Source organism: Galleria mellonella, unplaced genomic scaffold (genome assembly GCF_026898425.1).
Source record: "Galleria mellonella isolate WM207_F2 unplaced genomic scaffold, CSIRO_AGI_GalMel_v1 utg172, whole genome shotgun sequence".
NCBI classification, from domain to species: domain Eukaryota; kingdom Metazoa; phylum Arthropoda; class Insecta; order Lepidoptera; family Pyralidae; genus Galleria; species Galleria mellonella.
This window is the reverse complement of record NW_026442015.1, coordinates 2,318,407-2,340,906: the sequence shown is the minus strand read 5'-3', so window position 1 is coordinate 2,340,906 and position 22,500 is coordinate 2,318,407. Positions and strand designations below refer to the sequence as shown.

The 22,500-nt window shown below is 31.3% G+C and overlaps 2 protein-coding genes across 7 annotated transcripts; both read left to right on the top strand.

The window, feature by feature from the left end:
• Nucleotides 1-1,248: 1,248 nt before the first annotated feature.
• LOC113516538 (uncharacterized) lies at nucleotides 1,249-12,179 on the top strand. Of its 6 annotated transcripts, none has more exons than XM_052893095.1 (9): nucleotides 1,257-1,462; nucleotides 2,799-2,834; nucleotides 3,284-3,415; nucleotides 4,571-4,714; nucleotides 7,734-7,820; nucleotides 8,240-8,446; nucleotides 9,801-9,946; nucleotides 10,195-10,311; nucleotides 10,546-12,179. In XM_052893095.1, exons 1-9 carry the CDS (start codon nucleotides 1,393-1,395, stop codon nucleotides 10,618-10,620), a joined length of 1,014 nt encoding a protein of 337 aa, XP_052749055.1. In that variant the 5' UTR covers nucleotides 1,257-1,392; the 3' UTR covers nucleotides 10,621-12,179. The 6 variants fall into 6 exon arrangements, 4 of the variants coding, with proteins under 4 accessions (XP_052749056.1, XP_052749055.1, XP_052749057.1 ...); XM_052893094.1 differs by having other exon boundaries at nucleotides 1,266-1,462; nucleotides 7,731-7,820; XR_008252642.1 differs by lacking the exons at nucleotides 9,801-9,946; nucleotides 10,546-12,179 and adding an exon at nucleotides 9,133-9,347 and having other exon boundaries at nucleotides 1,249-1,462; nucleotides 7,731-7,820.
• Nucleotides 12,180-14,603: 2,424 nt separating this feature from the next.
• On the top strand, nucleotides 14,604-20,813 carry LOC113514322 (uncharacterized). The gene is made up of 7 exons (XM_026898378.3): nucleotides 14,604-14,829; nucleotides 15,710-15,811; nucleotides 15,934-16,122; nucleotides 17,041-17,177; nucleotides 18,084-18,162; nucleotides 19,231-19,367; nucleotides 20,124-20,813. The coding sequence occupies exons 1-7, from the start codon at nucleotides 14,769-14,771 to the stop codon at nucleotides 20,310-20,312; spliced, it is 894 nt and encodes a 297-aa protein (XP_026754179.2). The 5' UTR covers nucleotides 14,604-14,768; the 3' UTR covers nucleotides 20,313-20,813.
• The last annotated feature ends 1,687 nt before the right edge of the window (nucleotides 20,814-22,500 follow it).

Below are 22,500 nucleotides of genomic sequence, written 5' to 3'. Positions count from 1 at the left end.
ATATAAAAAAAATATTATTTAATTTCACATCCGAGTATGTGTAATGATTGAATCATTAATTTAAAATATTCCACGTCAAATCATAGTCTGATTGCAGAGGCGTAGGTTCGAGCAATCCCTCGGGAAGTCACCCTAATTTAGATGGATAGACTCTTTATTGTTTCCTCCAAAAGATTACAATAGTAAACTTATTATCAATATAAACAATTACAATTATTTAAGATAATTTTTCAAGGAATTGAAAAAATTATCACTAAGTTTAATATATTCATATAATAAATACGATAAAAAACTAAGAAATTATTTTTATTAATTTTAATTTAAAGAAAAGAAACACGACACTACGCGTGCAGTAGTCGTAGGCGATACGAGTAGCTATTATTTACTGTAAATGTTACTATTTTACTTACAAATCATAAAAATACAGGGGTTTTTAGATACTGTGCATAAAAACACACTTGAATTTTGATAGAAACTAGAATGATAAAATCGGTTTAGGAACTATTGGCAAAAACAAAAAAAAGCAATAAGTATAGTTTTACGTTGCATAATTATAAAAAAAGAACTCATCGTTTGCACAAAAACAATATCATTGAATTGAGAATCTCACCTTTTTTTAAATTGGCTAAAAATTATATACCTATAAACAAAATGGAATTAGTTCGCAAATATTTTATAGAATGATGTTTATTTTCACATATTCTATTCCTATTCTTTCACTATCCAAGCTATCCGTCTCTGGAACTCCTTACCTCTTTCTATTAGATCAGCGCAATCTCTTGCCTCGTTCAAGAGGCAGGTAAAATCTCATTACCTATCTCTCTAATTTGCTTTGACATTTACTATGTGTGATTTATCTTGATCTATTTAGTATATTTATGTTTATGTATTATTATTTATATTATATATGTATGTTTATGTATTATTATTTTTATTATATATGTATGTTTATGTTATGTAATCTTATTTTTATATTTAGAATTTTTTGCATTTTGTCTGATTCCTTTTATGCATTTACTGTGTCTGATTTGCGCCATCTACCTTTCTCTCTGTACTTATCCATTCTTTATGCCAGGTTGTCTGTAAGAGATTGCTTTTAGCGATAAGGCCGCCTTTTGTATATGCACATTCTGTATAAATACTCCTTGTATACATCTCTACTGTGCGCAATAAAGAGTTTATTATTATTATTATATTCATATATATCATGTGGTTACTACTTAGTACTGTTTGGCGCTGAACCTATTTTTGTGTACAAACAGGAAAATTGTTATTATAAATTGTTATTATTAACAGAGTCAATTTATTTATTTTATTCGTTAACCACGTCTGGGTAACAATTGATACGTAGTGCAGTTTAGATTTCGCAGTTTAATAAGGTTTTCAATCATTATGTATTTAAAAACTGTATTATTTGTAATTGTTTCATTTTTTTCTGATGTCTTATGTTATGATCTTTGTAGTGAGTATCTACATACCTACATACATATCTAGCTACCTATTAATTCCCTGACCTTACTAATATTATAGATGTGAATATGAATTTGTTTGTTATTTCTTAATGACTTAACGTCTTAACTTAATCACTATGAAGCTTGATATGCACATATAGTACATACGTAACAAATAGCATAACTAGCATATGTAACAAATATTATTATTTTACCTCAATCTTATTTCAGAACTTGGTAAGCCTATATATATATACACCTATCCCCCGATTTACACGGTATATACGTTCCTGAGAAAAACGTGTAAATTGAAAATTAAAAATTTTCAAGTCAAAACCGTGTAAATCGAAAAGCTTGCAGAGAATGCATAATTTTGCTATTTAACAGTTGTGATTTTTTTCAATATTTTTAGGTGTACACAGAAATAAAAATAAAATGCATTGACAGGTTAAAATATGTAATATATTACGGAAACACTGTTTTTTTATTTAATTACAATACATTAAACGATTCAAAGCGATCCAAAATTTCGATTTTAGTTACTAAAGAAATAATTTTTCTTTTAACTTCTTTCGACATTATAAGCCTGTAATTTTTTTTTAATTTATGTTAATTTATAAAAATCTTAATTATGCACTCACTTGTAATTTACGAATATGAAAAATTAAATCTTTCTGACACTGTAAAACTGTCACTCAAATACAATTTTCCGTAGATAAAACTTTAATTTTATGCGAAGAAATACAGACACAGTGTGCATGTGCAGCAAGTCAGCATATAAGCTCGGGATACCCCGTGAGATGTGTACACAGCGCACGTGTTCAAACACAGTAGCATTTAGTAGAGTGCGATAATAACAAAAAAAAAAACTTATTTGGAAAACCGTGTAAAAGCGAAAACGTGTAAAACAAGTACCGTGTAAATCGGGGGATAGGTGTATATATATATATAAATATATCATATTCCTTCATCCTGTAATCTCAGATCCTTCAAACACAGCGTGAAAAAGCAATTAGTAAGCCGACATGGTGTAGTCAATCATTGAGAGTAAATCATTCTCTTTTTAATCGATTGCACTCATGGGCCATGTGTCTGTGTTTGCTCAGAATGGTGTGGTCACATGTCATGGTAAAATAAAAAAAATACAGTGAGAATAAATAATATTGTACCCTATAACTGTCATATTCTACTTTTTAACGTGAATTTACCATCCAAGCACAGCCATTAGGCGGCAGTTACACCTCTGAGAAAGCATTAATCGTGGCGGAAACCCATCATTTAATATAATTCCTCAGATAAATTTGTCAAGGATATACAAATTGCTAATTTATTTAAATTTATTTTCAGGCGAAACAAGAAGTTGCAGTTTTGATATAAATTACAGTAAGTTTTTTTTTTTATTATCGGGACCATTTCCTCTTATCGCTATAAAATCTTTCCTGTATTTGAAGTAAAATCAAACAATACACATTCACAAATTTTCATTAAAATTGATTGATATTACATTCGTTCACTCTAATCTCCAAATTATTATATTATCTTTTGCTCATCATCATTGTCGTCATATCTCGTTAACTGTCCACTGCTGAACATTGGCTTCCTGCTATTGAGGAAGTATATTTTGCCAATAGTTATCATGCAGGCGTATTAGTAACCGCAGTTAAGCTTTGATGATGTTTTAAAAGGGACGCTACCGTTCGTGCCTCGAGCATTATTTCTCTTAGTCGCCTCATACGACACCCACGGCAAAGGAAGGAGTGGTTTATTCTCTGCTAGGACTACATGTTGATTAAATCGGATTATTTCTAGTAATTAAATACTTCTTTCTTTAGGTCCTCAAAACATTGAACAAAAATTGGTTACGAAAAAAGTGGGTGAAAACTTTGAATATACCTGTTTTGGTGGTAACAATAAACAGATCGAGACGAAATGGTCTCAGTATATGAACTATGGCAATAAATTTGGTTTGAATCTTTTTATACTTATCTATCCTTATATATATACTTATTGATATCACAGATGAAATAACCAAAGGTGTTTAATTTTAGTTTGTCCATAATTTGCTAAACATATTCGAAGTTGTCGTAGTAGAAAACAAGTTTTATGTATTCTTTCTGATTAATAAGATTTCGTATGATAGAAATATTGTAATAAATAATTTTGGGTTTTGCAAGAGACTATCTACAACATGGACTTCTTCAAAAAAGGGAAAAAAAGGTTTCTTCAGAGTCGGCAAAGTGCCCGTGCGGCGTAATGCCCCTGATATTACAGGCGTTCATAGACTACTGTAACCGCTTACCATTAAGTGAGCTGTGTATATGTTTGCAATTTCAGTGGTGTAAAAATAAAATATATGTATAATTTATTGGACCAGCAGTTTTAAACCAGATGAATATATTATTGATAAAGGACAAACAAATGACTTTTTCACCTTGGTCTTAATGTCTTATGTAAAACATATTAAAAATGATAAATCGGAGACTTTCTTGAATCGCGACGTTACATTTCTTAGCGAGCGCAGCCCTTAAAATCAAAATACCTCTCTGACATAAATAACTAACTTTCCGCTGAAATATCTGTGATATTTATTAATCATTTTCTGTTAGCTTGTTTGACGTTCATACGCTACAGTGACCGTTTAGAATCAGATGACCTGTATGCTAGTTTGCCACTTTTGTGGTATAAAGAAATAACATTCCAAGTTGCATAAAAAAAAACGAAAGACAATTCATGTTCTACTACATTGGAATCGAATGTTCTAGATTTTTTTAATTAACCTTGAAATGGCAAATAAACTGATGTTATGGAAAGTAGGTACTAACTGTCCATTGACTGTCAATGGACAGTACGACGAGTATTACAAAACAGACTTTGCCATGCCATGGCACCTCCCGCACATTCCCATTTTTCAGTACTAATACTCTGTAATTTCATTGTCCTTTAAATCGAAACATAGCAAATCAAGAAAGATATATAGATAGACAGTGGATTAGAAGTACCTAAGCTACTTTTGTACAAAGTGCTTCTGTGTTGTCAATTCTGATAGCTTGTTTAGCATATTTGCTAAATAAATATATTTTTTTCAAATTATTTATAAAAATGCTTAACATCTTTTACAGTTCTCTGGCAATTACATTCAGTAGCGGGTTACATGTTTACTTATAAAGGGAAAGTGTACGGGTTTGACAATAATACTATTATGTCTTGCATTAAGAATTATAATATTATAGAAGACAGAAGAATAATAGTGACACCGGCCAAAGGTAAAACTGAAATGGATCATCAAAATTATAATGAATTTTAAATCATCTTTGTATAAATAGACATGTTAACAAGCTCTTAATCGTAAATTTTTATAATTCTACTGTTGAATTCGGAATGTAGTAATCTGCTATGAAGAACCCGCAAGAATCTAAATAGTTACTTTTTTGTAATGTTAAAAAAATCGTCACCAAACATCAGACAAAATAATAGTTATGAGTGTGTTCTTTATGGATGAAAGCAGTGGCCGCCTTACCTATTGCGAGGCTCCGGGCGGTAGGTATTTGTGAGGCCATTTGTCCTTCGTGAAAAGTATGTAATGCGAAACTAGGTCTGGTTGTTCGGTTTAGGTATTTGTCATGTTTAACGAGTAGTATATGTATATATATATATAGTTCAACTTATGGCCGTCCTAAAAAAATACGAAATAAAATATATCATAAGTAGTACCTGTGTAATTTTTATTGAAAAAAAGTCAATATTTTATTTTTTTTATTGTCCTGATCACTTTGACCAGAAATGAATGAATTCTATTAGTTTTTTGTTGTTTTATTATTATACACTAACTGTGATGATAGATAAACTAATTTATTTTTTAAAAATATGCAAAAAAAAAATATATTTAAGCAAAGTTTAAACCTCTATAAACAATAGCTAAAGGTCACCGTACTTGCTGACCATCTGTGTGAATGTAAACAAAAGGTTAGAAATTTTTGTGAAAGAAATAAATCTTGGTATCTCGTAAGCGGCCAACTTCGGTCGCAATATTTGCATGAGATTTCTAGGAATTTGTTACAAATGATTCATTAAAAACCGTCACTAGACAAAATGCTACTCATTGGTTTTTTAAAATTTGCTTGGGTTGTTACGCGAGGCCCATATAAGAGTGAGGGCCCGGGCGATTGCCCTGTTTGCTTGAAGCCTCGCCTAGAACAATTCGGGTTTAGAGCCGAGTACTCTACAACACTCCAACTAACTCACAACTAGATGCAAGACAAAATTGAATACCACAGTGCCGCCGGCCGCTCATATATCCGCTGGCAGTTTGCCGGGCCTCCCCCCATGGGGTCTCACTCGGCAGGCGAAGACCGCGTTGAGCGAGCCGACCGGCACAAATGTGGTAACCATCTAAAAAATAAAAACCACAACTTATAGTGCACCCGATGACACATGCGTAGTTACGCATGGCGTAAACAAACCACCAGAGAGGGGACAATCAGCCACGGACTGGTTTCCCCATTCCCCCGCCAGGGAATGTGCGAAGACCCGAAATTGCCCTGTTTGCCACCCCCTAAGGCCGCCACTGGATGAAAGAATACTTATGCAGTTGTTGGTATATTTATGAATACTGTGTATAAGTGAGAGATGATGAAGGAGGATGATCGGATGAAGTCACATCAGTTGACTCATCGTACTCAGTGTTGTCAGATAAAGTTGCAAAGTTGCAAGAGTTTTTTTGCAAGTTTGGATAAAAATTTGAGTCTGCAAAACTCTGAAGAAATGAAATTGTTGAAGAGATTTTTGGAAATAAAATAAATGGGCGTGGAGAAACTTGGGCAAATTTTTTGACAGTTTTTGACCATAACAATTAAGGTAGCAACATGAAGTAAGGAAACAGGTGTATATAAGGAACTTAATTGTTTTTCGTTAGTTACATGACAAAACGTAGAGAAACCCGACACAAGTTTTAAAAAAATATTTTGATATTTGGGTCAAACGTAAATTGAAAACATCACCTACTAACAGATTGTCGTTCAAAAAAAAATATCCTCCTCCCCATAATAGCCGTGTTGAATACGATTATGTACTCATTATAATAATTATTCAATAATGTTCAATTACTGCGATTTTTATTTTGAAATGTGCTTCTGTGAAAATATATTGCAAATAGTAATTTTGTTTTAATGTAAGAGTGGAGAATGAAATAATGAAGATGAAATTAGATTTAGTCCTAGCAGTTTGCAAGAAGATCGCGTAGCTTTGACACAGAACATTGCTAGCAATGGCGACTGGCGTCCTAACTAACCACCAGAAAGATACTTTGCAAAAGGCGTCTGCTTGGGTACCTACCCAACAGAGTAGAGAGGTATAATACCTTGGTCCCCAGGAATGGCAACGCATAAAGGGTATCATCATCATAATATAACAGAGTACACTGTAACACAGTATATTCTGTTGTTCATGATACTGTACATGTCTATAGGCGACAGTTACTATTTTTTATTAGGTGGGCTGTCAGCCATTGGTTACTTACTTACTTAGAATGCATAAAAAACAAGCTGCATAAAAAATACTAGTTTCCATGGGATTTACTAGTTTATATAAACTACATGTAATTTTTCTATTTTTGTGTATCTCGGTCTTATAGTTTTTCAGTATATTTGCAGATCCACATTCAGAAATTACAAATTTTTAATTGCTGTATTTTTGTACCAATGATTTTATTTATTTATTTACTCTTTATCGCAGACTGATTTTGGATACTAGTCCATAGTACTTTTAACTGGTTAAGAATTTTCACAGCAACATTTTCATCTTTCCATAAAATGCATTATTTTAATCCGGCGCCGGCGAAGCAATTTTCTATAACAGTTAATATATATATATATATATATATATATATATATATATATATCCGCATAAGGAGAGATTTGCTAGTAGTCGCCACACTGGGTAGAAAACTGCAATTAGACTTTTAAATGTTTTAAATTAGAATTTAATGTTTTAAAAGGGACGCTGCTGCCTATCTCTCTATCATCAAGTTCCCTTAGTCACCTCTTACAACAGATACGGAAATCTATTCTATACCGGGAATACACGGCGGTGGCAAATTAAACAATATCATTTTCGTAAAATCAAACTTTTCAGAATTATAATAAAAGCAGCTAAGTCTGGTATAGGATAGGTTTATTTTAATTGTTTACTACATACCTTATTTACGATTTAAAAGAGCTTGTAAACATCTCTATTTGAGTAAAAATCCCTATTCTTTTTTATAAAATTATCAGTCTATTTCAGAAGACATGTCGATTACAAAAGCTATTATTTACAATGATTCTATGGTATATGACACGAGCTGTACTGGGAATTATTGGCTGCATATTAATGGTGAGTTGAGGTAACAGCCCATGCACTTTTAAGATTCCTTATTAGTGATTTATATATAGATAATATAATTAACATAATTTCTATAAACTATAAGAATAATAAGCTAATTTATATAAACCTAAATTAAAATATTTACTTTGAACCTTTACAACGAGTCTATAATTTAAAAAAGGTTCGAACGTTTTGAGCGCAACCGTATGGATGTTTTAATTTTCATTTTACATTTTTCAATTCATATTTGTTTGGGGAAAATTTCAATTTTACAAATAATTTCTAAAAAAAGATTGTTAATGGTTTTCTGTAGTTTCTACACGGTAAGAATCTAATAATATAATACTACTAGATATTGTAAAGTTATTAATTATTGATGACAACTTTATATATGGATATAATAGCATTATGTAAAATCCTATTTACAGATAAAAATGAAATAATAAATAAAACAAAAGATAACAGTTACAAGGCCTCTAAAAATTTCTCGTATTCAATTAAGCTAACGGGGAATGATTTTAACACAACATTGTATTGTATAAAATTTGAATGTTCTATGGACAAAACATTAAACAAGACGTGTATAAGAAAGATTATCAAAACAATAATCTTTCAGTATCATAATAACACTATTCGTAAGTAAACAACGATATATATACTCGTAAGTAATAATAAAATTAACATTGACGTTTCGTAAAAATTTACCATGCCAAATTTTTTTTTATACGACTTAGAATGGCAAACAAGCTGACGGCCCACCTGATAAAAAGTGGTAACCGTCGCCTATAGACATGAGCCCATGATACCCCCCATGCGTTGTCATTCCTGAGGATTCAGATGTTATTCCTCTGTACCCTCTAAATTCACGCCATATCCCACCTTCCAAACCGAAACACAGTCATGCAAACACAACTGCTTCACGGTAGAAACACGAGTGGGACAGAGGTACCCATGCAATCGACTTTTGTACAAAGTCTCCCTCTGGTAAACTCGTATATAATTGCCTATATATGAGTATACTATGTTATTTTGATGTTTTATTTGAATTTACGTTATCGGCATTAGTCTACCTATGGAATATGTATGGGTACCTTTACGAACTCTTACAATTTGTTCAATTCAATATGGATAAGTGTGCAACATTTCATAGGATTTAATACAACGAATTCAAAATTCTATAATTTCACCTTTAAAGTTGGCCAGCTAGCTGCTTTTTGTATTTTTAGCAAGATAGTTGTTCAGAATTACATCAATTGACGATTGTATGCTATTCATCTTAATTGTGGCGATTTAATTATACATTATATATTACTTTTTGCAGTTTTTAATCGACGTAGGCAAGCTTTAACTGTAGTTTCGTTCAAAATAAAATGGTGGTTTATATTATTTACACTCTGTAATACTTGCCTTCTTTTTTTGTTAAAATGTTATGTACACATAAGAATGGAAAGTAACCTTCAGATACATCAATATAAGTAATGTAATCATGCGTCCTGGAGACATTGGTTGATATTGTCATCCAGCCCTGGACTGAATGTAAGCAACACTTTTATGTAAATTTGTATTAATCAATGAAAATGTATGATGAAGGGCCACGACTGTCCAACGTGTGTTGTTATAGAAAGTAATAACAGATAAGGAAAAAGTTAGGTCAGCAGATCGGTTATGACGAATTATATGCCTAGGAATTTACTACAACGTTATTGTGACATACACACACACACACACACATACACACACACACACACGCACACACGCATGCACGCACGCACGCACGCACGCACGCACGCACACACACACACACACACACACACACACACACACACACACACACACACACACACTCATACACGCACACATACACTATGGGGCTGTTAGTCTCATTCTCGTTACTAAGAACTTTTCCCTTATCAAATGTTTACATCAGATGAACCACCTGTGTTGAGTTGTAATTTCCACTAGAATAAATACAATTATTTTATATTCCAGAACACACCGAGAACTTCAACAAAAGCAGTTTGATAGTGCCTGTTGTTTCTGTAGTAATTGTATTAATAGTTTTGTTTATATTTATGTTATATTGGAAAAAGACTTCAATAAGTCGACGAAATAATTCAAACCAAGAAAACCTTTATGTACGTCTATCGACATAACAAGTTGTGGTAAAAACTATACATGTTACTCGTTGAGAATAACAACTGACGATGGATACTTATTTAAACAAATTTTTATCTATTTAGTTAACATCTCTATTAAAAAAATACAAAATCGGATTTAATTTTAACATGAAAAGTTACCTAATAAACTTACAGATGGACAAATGAAAATTGTCTATACTTAGAAGTGTTTTTATATTTAAATATTTTCTACTTTTTATTTCTAGGCCACTCCTAATGTCCAATACGCTGAACTACAAGCAATGAATTCAATCACCAATAGACAAGTAAAAAAAGATGATTTTCCGTATTCAGAAATTATCGGCATATTGGAGCCTAAGAACGTAAGTTCATGCACTTGATGTATGTTATTTAATGTATGATAATGGAATGGTAACCCCGCCCGCGCTAACGGTACTCGTATACGCAGCTGGCGGGGCACCAATGAGGATGAAATTGGTCAGTTGGCCCATCGCGACAAATTCAACAAGAACGAATCACTTATATAACATATATATATATATATATATATATATATAAATTTAATGTAAATCTCTCATTGTTGTTTCTAATTACAGAAAGCTTCAGAAGTCCACTATGAAGAGATACAAAGAAATATGGTATTAAACAAGGAAGAAGACAACAGAATATAAATATATTTAAAAATTTATTTATTTGTTACATTGCATCTACTGGATGAGCTTTACAATCTTCCAATACGTTCACCCAGGAAATCATCAGTACAATAACATATATATAAAAAAGGAATAATACACATAAAAAAATTTAATTTCTAAATTTCTGCACACAGACACCTTTTTTTTTTATACCACTGAGGTGGCAAACAAGCATACGGCCCTCCTGATGGTAAGCGGTTACCGTAGCCTATGAACGCCTGCAATACCAGAGGTATTACGCGCGCGTTGCCGACCCTGAAGAAACCTCTTTACCCCCTTTTTGAAGAACCCCATGCTGTAGTCTCTTGGGAAAACCTCGGCAGGGAGCTCATTCCATAACCTGAGTGTTCGTGGGAGAAAGCATCTCTGAAACCGCGTTGTACGCGACCATTTAGGCTGTAAGGTATGAGGGTGAACTCCCTGTCGATGGCGAGCCGTACGATGATAGAAAGTGGCCGTAGGCATCATATTGAATAATTCCTCTGAGCACAATCCGTTGTATAAGCGGTAGAACACGCAGAGTGAGGCAAAATCTCTCCTAAGACTTAAGGGTTCGATACCGCTTGCAAGCATGGGATCATCGACAATTCTCATAGCTCGTCGTTGCACTGAGGCGAAGGGTTCAAGCTGGTATCTAGGTGTGTGACACCTTGTGGTCATTCGACGAAACTCCAGCAAGTTGAAGGCAAATACGTCCAAATGCGGATATCAGTTCAAAATATCATTGAGTAGTTTTAATGTAAGAGAGAGGGGAGCTTGCTTAGCCAATTCCGTTCTTCTTAATGGAACATCAAATAATTGCCGTCTACGTGCTCGCACGTAGTTACTGGGCGCTCCTATTGATATTGATCCCAGTAAAGTTTGGTTAAATTTTTCCTCTCGTACTAATTTTAACACATACTCAATTATATTGAGTTTGCGTCTCACTTCAAATGTATTATAGCTCACCATACCCAATAAAAACATACTCGGATATACTCGTAAATGGGGATAAAACAGCTTGAAATCATACTGTTTTTGGTATAGCTACCTTACAAATTTCTTTTGGATTTTTTCCACCTTAAGTATATATTTAGACTCATGTGGGTTCCAAATAATTTCGTTGCTTTCTAATTTACTATAAACAAAAGCATTATATAGCAATTTAATAGCTTGTATGCAATCCAACTGTTGCGCTTATCTCAATACAAATCCGAGAGTTCATTGTTTATATGTTAGTTACTCAATACTATTTTCTTCGAAAATATCATTTCTAAGAAAATAATATTTTCAAAAATGTATTTTTATAATCATATCTATATTTTATTGTAGAAATTAAAAGTGATCTCCCTAAATTATTTTTAAGTCGTACAATATATTCTAAAACTATAATATGCTATTGAACTTGATCGATCAAACAAATTTTCACATTTATAATTAATTTTATATTCATTATACTTGATAATGTTAATTATCAATTATAATGAATATTTTACATTTTACACTAATTTATATTTACTTTTGTATTTTATTCCATAATAAATGTTTTAACAGTATACCGTGTGATTTAACAGTGTGTGTAATCCTTTAATATGAAAACCTCTTCTTTAAAATTATGAAACATCTCGGAAATCTCATTACTCCAGAACCTCGATCAACCTCGAAACGTAGTAGAAAAAACTTATATACGTTTTAAATGGGAAATCGGAAACTCTGATCCAAGTATTTATTAACCCCATTATCTCATAATTCACGATTAGCGGTTTTATCAGTCATCACGGCAGTATCAGTAATCACATACACTTAGTATAACTACTAGTATACAAGTAGAATTATATTATCTGTGACTATGTCGGTTGTACAAGAATTTATCAAAATCAGTTAAAAATTGGCAGCATAATCACGTAACATAGCTAATAAAAAAAATTAAAAATGAATTAAGAACCTCCCGTTTTTGGAAGCTAAGCTCGACAAAATTAGGTCATGCCGATTATTATGTTTACTGCAATTGTAATATGCTTCTTACTACTTCATCAGGGAGCACAATCATAAGCATGTTAGATTTGGTGCCTCCAAGAAAACCGGCGATAATGGGATCTGGGATCGGCTCGGCTGAGACCCGGGAAACAAATATTAAACAAAAACTGGGTAAGTGCGAAGTTAGACTCACGAGGAGAGGGTTCCGTATGTTGATTATCTACGTTCCATAAGTTGTTCTAAATGTGACGCAAATTTGTTTATAGTAACTAAAAAAGTATATATGCACATAGTTGTAATAATAAACAAATGAAATTCATACGCAAAGATATATAGAAATTTCCTATGTCACTTTAAACATCATACTTTTTAAAGTTTAACTGTAATCAATATTTAAAGAACTATTTTTATTTTATTTATTTAAACTTAAATGTACAGTGAAATTTTATGTATATTTGGCGGATTTAGCACGAGACGGTATTCTCTACCAGTCAACTATTGGGCAAACAGAGAAATAATAAAAATAAAGTAATACTTCATATATTCATGCGAGTATATTCCCAAAGAGGGTTGACGTCAGGCAGGCGGCCGGTCGTAAAACTATAAGCCAAATCTTTTTGTAATATGGATATAAAACATATTATGCCAACCCCAAATAATAATTGGGATACCTAAGGGTAAGAAGATGATGATGATTCATATATTATAAACATAATTAGAATCGTTGCTTAATATGTTAAATAAATAAATAAATATAGTACATTAAATATATATAAAAATATGCTGTGATAACGTATAATTTCCGTTCAAAAAGGTTCCGTTTTATTCTTTTGAACGAATTGTTAAAAACTAGTAAACCCGTTCAGACTTTGCACAATACACACTAAATATAATATATTACTTATTATATATATTACTTATTATTTATTATATATAAGTATTACTTATCCAAATGTACAAATGAATTCGTACCTACTTTTACTGTAATTTCCAGTGCTGAGTTTGTTACAATCGTGGTTATGTATTTTAAAAAATAAAGCAAAAAAAAAAATATTACTTATATTACACGAGTCCCATAAATTACTGAAATAATAAAACATTACAACGAAATTCAGATTATTTATACCTATACCACAACCCGGTTTGGTTGGGGGGAAAGGGATTATTAGCAATGGAGTTTGACAGCCCCATTGCTAGCAATATGCCCTATTAGGTCGACCTCCACGTGGTTCCCCCTGGAAACCATCGTGAACTATTCTTGTTGAATTCGTCACGATGGGCTAACCGACCTGCTTCATCCACATCTATCATTCTTCACTGGTGCCCCGCCAGTGTATACCGATAGCGCGGGTGGGGATACCATTCCATTATCACCCATTAAAAAAAAACCCGGTTTGGTCCCGGCATAAAATAGGCCACCCTTTCCTTTTCCGTGGGTGTCATAAGAGGCGACTAAGGGAATTTAATGGTCGAAGAATAGGCAACAACGTCCCTTTTCAAACATTATTAAAAGCCTAACTGCGGTTGCCTAATCGTCTGTTAAGCGTGGTAACAACGGATAAAACTCCCCTTCTGGGGAAGACTGATGTTCAGCAGTGGACAGTTAACGGCTAATATGATGATATACCACACCAAGTTTACAATTAAATTTAAACTGTTCATCATTCAGAGCTGAACCTACGTACAAAACGTAACAAAATTCTATGAATTTTGAAAATAATATCGCCTATGTTACTGATAGTTAAGCTTTCTATAGAAGAAGAATTTAAAAATCGGTTGAGTAGTGTTTGCGTTCATCCATTACAAACAAGCAATCAAATCTTTCCTCTTTCTAATATTAGTGTATATATACATAAATAAACATTTCTCGTGAATCTCTTTATTATTGGAAACTATATCAAAATCTTTACAGTGATTTCTGAGATAAGCACGTACGAACAGATAAATCAGGCGGATGATTTTATACTATAATAAATTGATGACATAATAAATATAATGTTAGGTAGTTAAATGAACAAAGAATAGGATAATTATAACGTTTTCCTGAAGCTTAGTCAATGTTACTTGTATTGTGTTCTCTCTAGGTATGCCAAAATTAAAATTTTGTTATTTATCAAACGCTAACATGCAGTGACATATTAAACCTCATTACGATAAACTAATACAAAATGTATTTCATGTATTCACTTCTTTTTTTAACAATTATTTCTTATGGTGAATGTAACTGTGGTAAGTGGATATAATTTTATATTAACAATCAATTATTATAGTCTATTTAATTAAAATTTAATGAAAACGCAAATAAACCAACTGTTTACAGACGTTAAATTGTAGTACATGTTAAAACTCGATTAATTGATTGGGTGTTTCGATAATATACACTAATTTCATGTAAGAGTGTTTCTATGATAAATTTAACGAAACTTGGATATTTTTATATTAAGTTCTATTGAAATGGATTATAGAAGTTTATATGTGAATTAGAGTAGATTTTTTTTTCACATGATGATAATGGAATGGTATCCCGTGAGTAGGTATATGCTGTGATAGATGACAAGTAAAGACGAAAGTAGACCAGGTAGCTCATCATGACGAATTCAACAAGAATTAACCACGACAGTTTCCAGTTGGAAGTGCGTAAATGTCGCTCTGATATGGTATATTTCTAACAATGAAGCTTTTTTGGATGAAGATATAATTATAACTCTACCTGCGATATCGGTAAACGCCGGCGGGGCAACAGCAAAGGATGATAGGCGACGGTGAAAGCAGGTCAGTTAGCCCATCGTGATGATTCCACAAGAACTAACCATGATGGTTTCCAGGAGGAACCTCGTGGAAGTAGACCTGTTAGAGTATATTGCTAGAAATAAGGCTGTTAAACCTTATTACTAACAATCCCTTCCTCCATTAGTGTATCAAGTATTAGTTATAATGTAGGTACGTACTTTTTATAAATTGGAATAGCAATAAGCTAATGATACAAACAGTGCCACGAAGATATTAATAACAATAATATTTTCATAAAAATCTTGTAAAATAATAAAAAAAACTGCCTCTAAAGGCAGTTTTTTTTTATTATTTTACATTGAGTTGTCATTTGTTTCAGATAATCCACGGCCATATACAGAAGGACAAACTTTGAACTTAAATATACGTCTAACCTACTACCTACTTAGGTGTCCAACACTTTATCAATATGAGATTTTAAGTGAGTTACAAAGCAGATCAGTATACATAAACATTTTCCTTGAAGAATTTTTTTTTTACTGATAGATGCCTTGAAAGAATGCAAAATTATATCTTACATAACTATATATGTTTTCGTTTCAGGTAAACAAAATAAGAACATTAAATCAGAAAGTACTGCTCATTTACCGTATAATAATATAACATTTTTAAAAAACTTGACATCAGATATGGATCATACTATATTCTCTTTTACAATATTAAATAATGATTACGCAACATGTAAGCGCAAAGACTTATTCAAATTAGAATACGATCCCAACCTGAAAGGAGGTAAAAATATAAAAGAGCGCATAATTATATTAATCATATTGTTTTGCTAAGTATAATGTAGGGAAGTGCACACTAACTAAAACTGGAAAATGTAAACGCTGCGAAATCATTTAGGATATGTCTAATTTGAAACCAAACCCTTCATGTTTTCTCAAATAGTTGTTCTGTCTTCTTCTTCTCGTTCTATCTCCTATCGGAGTTCTATAATTATCTGGATTATTATGTTTTGGAGATTACCAGCCAGGGAAGGGCGGCTGGCAGTTCATACGGAACTATGTCTTAACCCCCTTATTCATAGACACTAAAACTTTCTACAAAACTTTTTCAACTATTACACTGTGTTGTCACTTTTTTTAATTGGGAATTTAGCACAAAAGAAAGAGACAAAACAGTTCAATAGCTAAAATAAATTTATGAAAGGTTTGACATTTTTATAAATAAGGAGTTTCTATAAATAATATGACCACGTCATATATGTCATAGATATAACACTAGTACGAGGTATATGGTAATATATATAATAGAATAGGAGATTCACCATAATTCAGGTTTTTATAGTAGCTGCCATAATACTTAGATAAGTATAGTGCGTGATATTCATACTCGTAGTTAGAAAGGTACGTAAAGTTACGTTTGGTCGCCAGCTCAATGTTTTTTTTTTTTTTTTTATAATATTCTATATATAAAAGTTATAAAAAAAATTATATAGAGTTACCAACTCATTAAGTTTTATACTGGTAAAACCTAAGATTTACCAATTAACAAGCTTATTTAGATTATTACAGTAACATATGCATCTCTGAAATACAAACAATTAATTCTGAAAAACAAACGAATTGAGAGCCTCCTTGTTTTGGAAATTGCATTAATCATTACTTGAATAATTTAACTAATTTATTTAAATTAAAATATTTTCAGACATAAACATACTAGCCGATTGTAATGTGAATTTGGAGAAACAATGTGATTTCTTCGAGCCTGTTACATCTACACCAGATACGTCAAAACCATCGTATTCTACGAAAACTGGTTATTCAGACCAAAAACTAAAGCAGGTCAGATGTACAAAATATTGAAGTTAATATTGGAGAAGATGAAGCACCATATGGGATAATGATTTATCACCACATACTAAATTCCATGAGAGGGGCTGCCGACTTTTTTGCTATTTTCCATAATAACTAACTTCTACCCACAAATTCATATGCGTGGATTTTTAAAATGTACTCAAATAGCTATTTCTACGATAGTGTATCAAGATAACACATACATCTGATTTTAAGTTAGAGCTTCAAGAATACAACTACAAAACAAACTAAAAAACAACGAGAGTTTGTACAAAAGTCGTTTGCTTGGGTACCTTTATCCCATTCGTGTTTCTACCGTGAAACAGTTATGTTTGCATGGTTGTGTTTCAGTTTGAAGGGTGAGATATTGTGGTGAATTTACATGCTACAGAGAAATAACACATGAGTCTTCAGGAATGCCAATGCATGGGGAGTATCATCGACGAAACAGTATAGTCTGTTATGTCCATTTCTATAGGCGACTGTTACCACTTTCCGTTAGTTAGGTCGTCAGCTTGTTTGCGATTCTAAATTCCTTAACAAAAAAAAAACAAAAACCGCATTCATTTTGGTGTAATAGTTTTTGCGTGATGCTAATTACTACTGATTAAAAGCTATCGAACAAACAAAAATTTTAAAAATTGTTGTCAAATTTCCTTAAATATCTTTTATGCACAGACATTGTCTAATTACAATTTTGTTAAAATATTACTATGATGATGATTATGAATAAGATAATTTTAGGGTATTAATGATGTCTTTTCTCTCATACTACACAAATATAATTTTATTCCGCTAATATATTTCAAATCATAAAGCTAAACTATTTTAAGCACCAAAGTAACAACCAATTGTGAAGGGAATGTAAAAAGAAATTATTTTTTTTTTATCAAGATTCATCAATCTACAATACATCCGTCGACTCTACCGCCATTTTCCGCCATTGTTCCTTCAATATCAAAATCGAAAACAGGTGAAAACATTTCTACAAAATGAATTTTCTTTTGAAGTTAATGGTAAGGTAAACAAATTGCGGAAAGCAGAATTAATACTGTAGAAATTAGAGCTTCCATTATCATCTAAATAGTTTAACCATCATATGAGTTCCATCCATCCAAACCACTTGGAAACCGTCATGGTTAATTCCTGATGAATTCGTCACAATAGGCCAACTGACCCTCTAGACAAGTGACAAGCGAATTTATCGAATGAATCGACATCGCTAGCGACTCCATGAGTTGGAATGAGACCTCCGATTGCTATCTCTATCTCATGGACTCGCTACCGATGTCGATTCCATCGATGAATCTGTTTGTCACTTGTTTAGAGTGCCTGACCTGAGTTCGTCATGACCTATCTTCTCTCACTGGTACTGTGTCAACGTAAAAATCATGTAACTAAAACCTCTATACTTATGCAAATAAATGATTAATTGAGCTCCATAACACTTATATTCTGTCCAAGGTGCTGTTCGTGTCCATAGGCTCATAGGCGACGGTTAACTTATTAGCCATTATATCTAATCATATATATATATATATATATATATATATATATATATATATATATATATATATATATATATATATATATATATATATATATATATATATATATATATATATATATATATATATATATATATATATATATATATATATATATATATATATATATATATATATATATATATATATATATATATATATATATATATATATATATATATAATATATATATAACATTTTATATAATTATTTATAACGCAAAGGGCAAATGAGCATATGGCTCACCTGATGGTAAGTGACTACTGCCGCCTATGAACACCCGTAACATTAGAGAAATTATTTATTTATTTATTTGATCTACTGGGTGACCTTTACAGGCTTCCACAACAATAATAGAAATAACATTTATATCTTAAAATACATAAACGCTCTGTGGTCATTCGACAGTACTCCAGCAAGTTGGAGGCAAGTACGTCTAATATATAAAAATATGATAAAATACCTAATTCAATAATTATTTCGTGCTGTTTCAGATAATAACACAACTTTAATCAGCTATATTTATATATTAATCATCTTCGTGGTTCTGATCATCATAGTTTTTCTGTATTATTTATATAGGAAATATAAAACGCAAAATTTTATTAATCTATCACAAGAAAATACTAATGTAAGTGAGATATTTGTATGTGAAATAAAATTTTCGCTGCATGCATTTCAACAGTGTTGCCAGATGGGGTATTTTTTTGCTTTTTGGGTAAAAATTAATTCTATCGCGAAATTATAAAAAAAAAACAATTTGTTGGAAAATATCTTAAAGAAAAATAAAATAGATTTAGAGATTTAATAAATTTTGTTGATAATGTTAGACTTTCTGTATTTGTGAAACGTATGTAATATACACGTTTCACAAATATGTCTAGATGTATCAATTAGAGGTGGGTAACACTAGTGTCTATATACCTAATAAGAGTCGATGGTATTTTTTTTAATAGATAACTAGTTTTTTGCCCCGCTATATTGTACATGAATTTCAGAAGTAGGAAAATCAATGAAATAGACCACTTCTAGATGGTTGTTAAGTTAGACCTTCAGGAATACAACTGTGTAAAACGCATTCAATTTGGTGCAGTAGTTTTTAAGGGACGTCGGAACTAACATATAGACAGACAAATAACATTTTTAAAAATAATTGTTTTAGCATCTATTGGTCTTATTAAGACACCTCATATAATTTTTTCTTAAATATTTCCCATATACAGACATCGTCTAATTGAAATTTTATTACAAGTATATTAATGTAGTTACCGTTACATTATCCTTTAGCCTAGAAACTGGATATCAGAGAGCGCTACCCAGTTGTAGTAATAATATGGCAGCTAAATTCACTAATTCACTAATTCACCATTCAATTTATTTTTTACAGAATACTACAAACCATCCAAATGAACTACAATTTGTTTCTAATGAACCAACAACCATGAATGTTGGAGCCGCTCGTCAACCAGAATTACTTTATGCAGAATTGGAGTTAAAACAACCAAAAGAATCTATTGTTAATAAAAAAGACCATATCACGTACGCGGAAGTGGGTTTTAAAGTAACCACAGAATAAGTATAATCTAAAACAAAATAAAGTGCAATTAAAACCTGTTTAAAATGATGAAGGACGAAAGTGATCATTTCTTTATTAAATTGATGATAAACATAAATCTACGTAGGTATAGGTATACTTAATCTTATTCAAATCTATTCAGCTGTTTAAGCGTGATTCGCTATGCATTCATTACATTTTGTACATAAATTTAAAGAGTATTAATTAGCTTAGAATTATTATTACAATTTGTTTTGTGTATACTTTTATATAGATAGATTTTAAATTATAAGATCGAGCAAACAATAGAGAGCATCGAGTCTTAAAAACAGGTCAACTTTTTGCCAACTAATTGTCAAATTAGCTTACTCTTTTTTATTAGTGTTCTATGTACTTACCTTAGATTATATAGATACAAGTATAAAAAAAAATACAAATGCTTTGAAAAAAGCAGGTCAACTTTTTCATACAATTTTGCATAATAAATAGTTATGAGTGATTCCCTTATAACTTTTATATTTATTTTGACTTATAATTTCTGCATCTGTTTAATGCGTAAATACTCATTTTATTTATTAAAGAATACGTCAAGATACATTGTATGCGTAAGTATATAGATGTTCGATTCAAAGAAATTGTTTACGTAAAATAAATTCAAAATGGCCCTCATTTTAGTGACATTATTCGTCCATATTTCCAGTATATATAATATATATGGAACCACAAACACTAATTATCAACTGAAATTTTACTAATTTTTAAATAGATACGAGTAAAACAATATGAAAGAATTATGAAATTCAATTTAGCGCATTCTTTGGAATATAATTATTTCAGCCCTTAACTGTCCACTGTTGGACATAAGCCTTTCCCATAAAGGGAGTCTTACCAGTAGTTGCCACGCTTGGTAGGCGGGTTGGCAACAGCAATTAGGCTTTTACAGATGTTTTAAGAGGGACGCTGCTGCCCATTCCTCCACCATAAGCTCCCTTAGTCGCCTCTTACGACACCCACGGGAAAGGAAGGGGTGGCCCATGCTATGCCGGGTACGAAACAGTATTGGAATTTGGATTTGAATATATTGGATTGAAATATGATAATAACAATAAATATATAAATAAAGTTAAACATTATTAAGGATTATACATACTTTTTTTTTTCTAATCCGCTAAATGGCAATCTGTTCCTTATAGAACAATAATCCAATATGCTGTTTGGATGTCAGGTTTAAATGTTCTTATTATATGATGTGGCTAATTCATTAATCAGTTCTCAGTCTCTGTCTGTAAATCTTTCTAACAGTCCTTGAATGCTGTGTCTATACATACTAATAATATTTTATGTACCTTCATCTATTTAGCTTTATCTAAACTGTAATTTCTAATCTGGCAATCCTATTACTCACCTATGTATAAAATGTAGATCTGTTTTTCGAAGCATTTGCATGGAGACATTCTATTTTTATTTTAACTCTTTATTGCCATACAATGATTGTTATTCGAGGTACGCGAAATATAATTTTCAACGTCACCAAAAAATATGAATTGCTTTTTGAGGTAGTAAGGTGTGAGAGAATTGAAAATAATAGAATAAAGAAGAGAAATAAAAAAAGAAATATCTATATAATCTAAGCTTGTATTATAGTAGATATATAAATATCTTTCAGTTATATAAAATTATATATATGTAGCTGTATCTGATTTTTAATTTACTCCTGAAATTGTTACTTAGAATAAATTAATAAAATATATAATAACAAAGTCTAAAGTATAATTATTATTTTATCTGTGACTTTTTAGGTACATAAGTATCTAAGTTACAAACTTTTAATTAATACTTATTAGATATGTTCACAGAAGGATAATGTAAAATATAGAAGTATCTAGTTATTGTAATAATACCTTTAATAGGATGAATTGTATAATTTATAGAATTAACTATATAGAACTATAATATATAGATACCTAAATATCGTCTTTTTTATATAAAATATATAAGCCAAAAGTACCACTTCCGCATATATTATTTTTAATCTATAGAGTATTTCCCAAAGCTATGAAACTATAATAAAAACTAAGCAAGAAATTTTATTGGAATTACCTACGTCAATATAGTCAATAGTCTACTACTATTATATTATATATTACTACGTCAATAGTCATGCCACTTTTTCAATCATCAATAATAAAATCCTTTTCTCAAATAAATA

Coding starts and splice junctions, on each gene's coding strand:
- LOC113516538 (XM_052893094.1), top strand. CDS start 1,393: ATGTATTTAAAAACTGTATTATTTGTAATTGTTTCATTTTTTTCTGAT. Junction 1,463..2,798: donor CTTATGTTATGATCTTTGTA/GTGAGTATCTAC, acceptor ATTTATTTTCAG/GCGAAACAAGAAGTTGCAGT. Junction 4,715..7,730: donor AATAGTGACACCGGCCAAAG/GTAAAACTGAAA, acceptor AGTCTATTTCAG/AAGACATGTCGATTACAAAA.
- LOC113514322 (XM_026898378.3), top strand. CDS start 14,769: ATGTATTTCATGTATTCACTTCTTTTTTTAACAATTATTTCTTATGGT. Junction 15,812..15,933: donor TTATCAATATGAGATTTTAA/GTGAGTTACAAA, acceptor TTTTCGTTTCAG/GTAAACAAAATAAGAACATT. Junction 18,163..19,230: donor AATATCAAAATCGAAAACAG/GTGAAAACATTT, acceptor GTGCTGTTTCAG/ATAATAACACAACTTTAATC.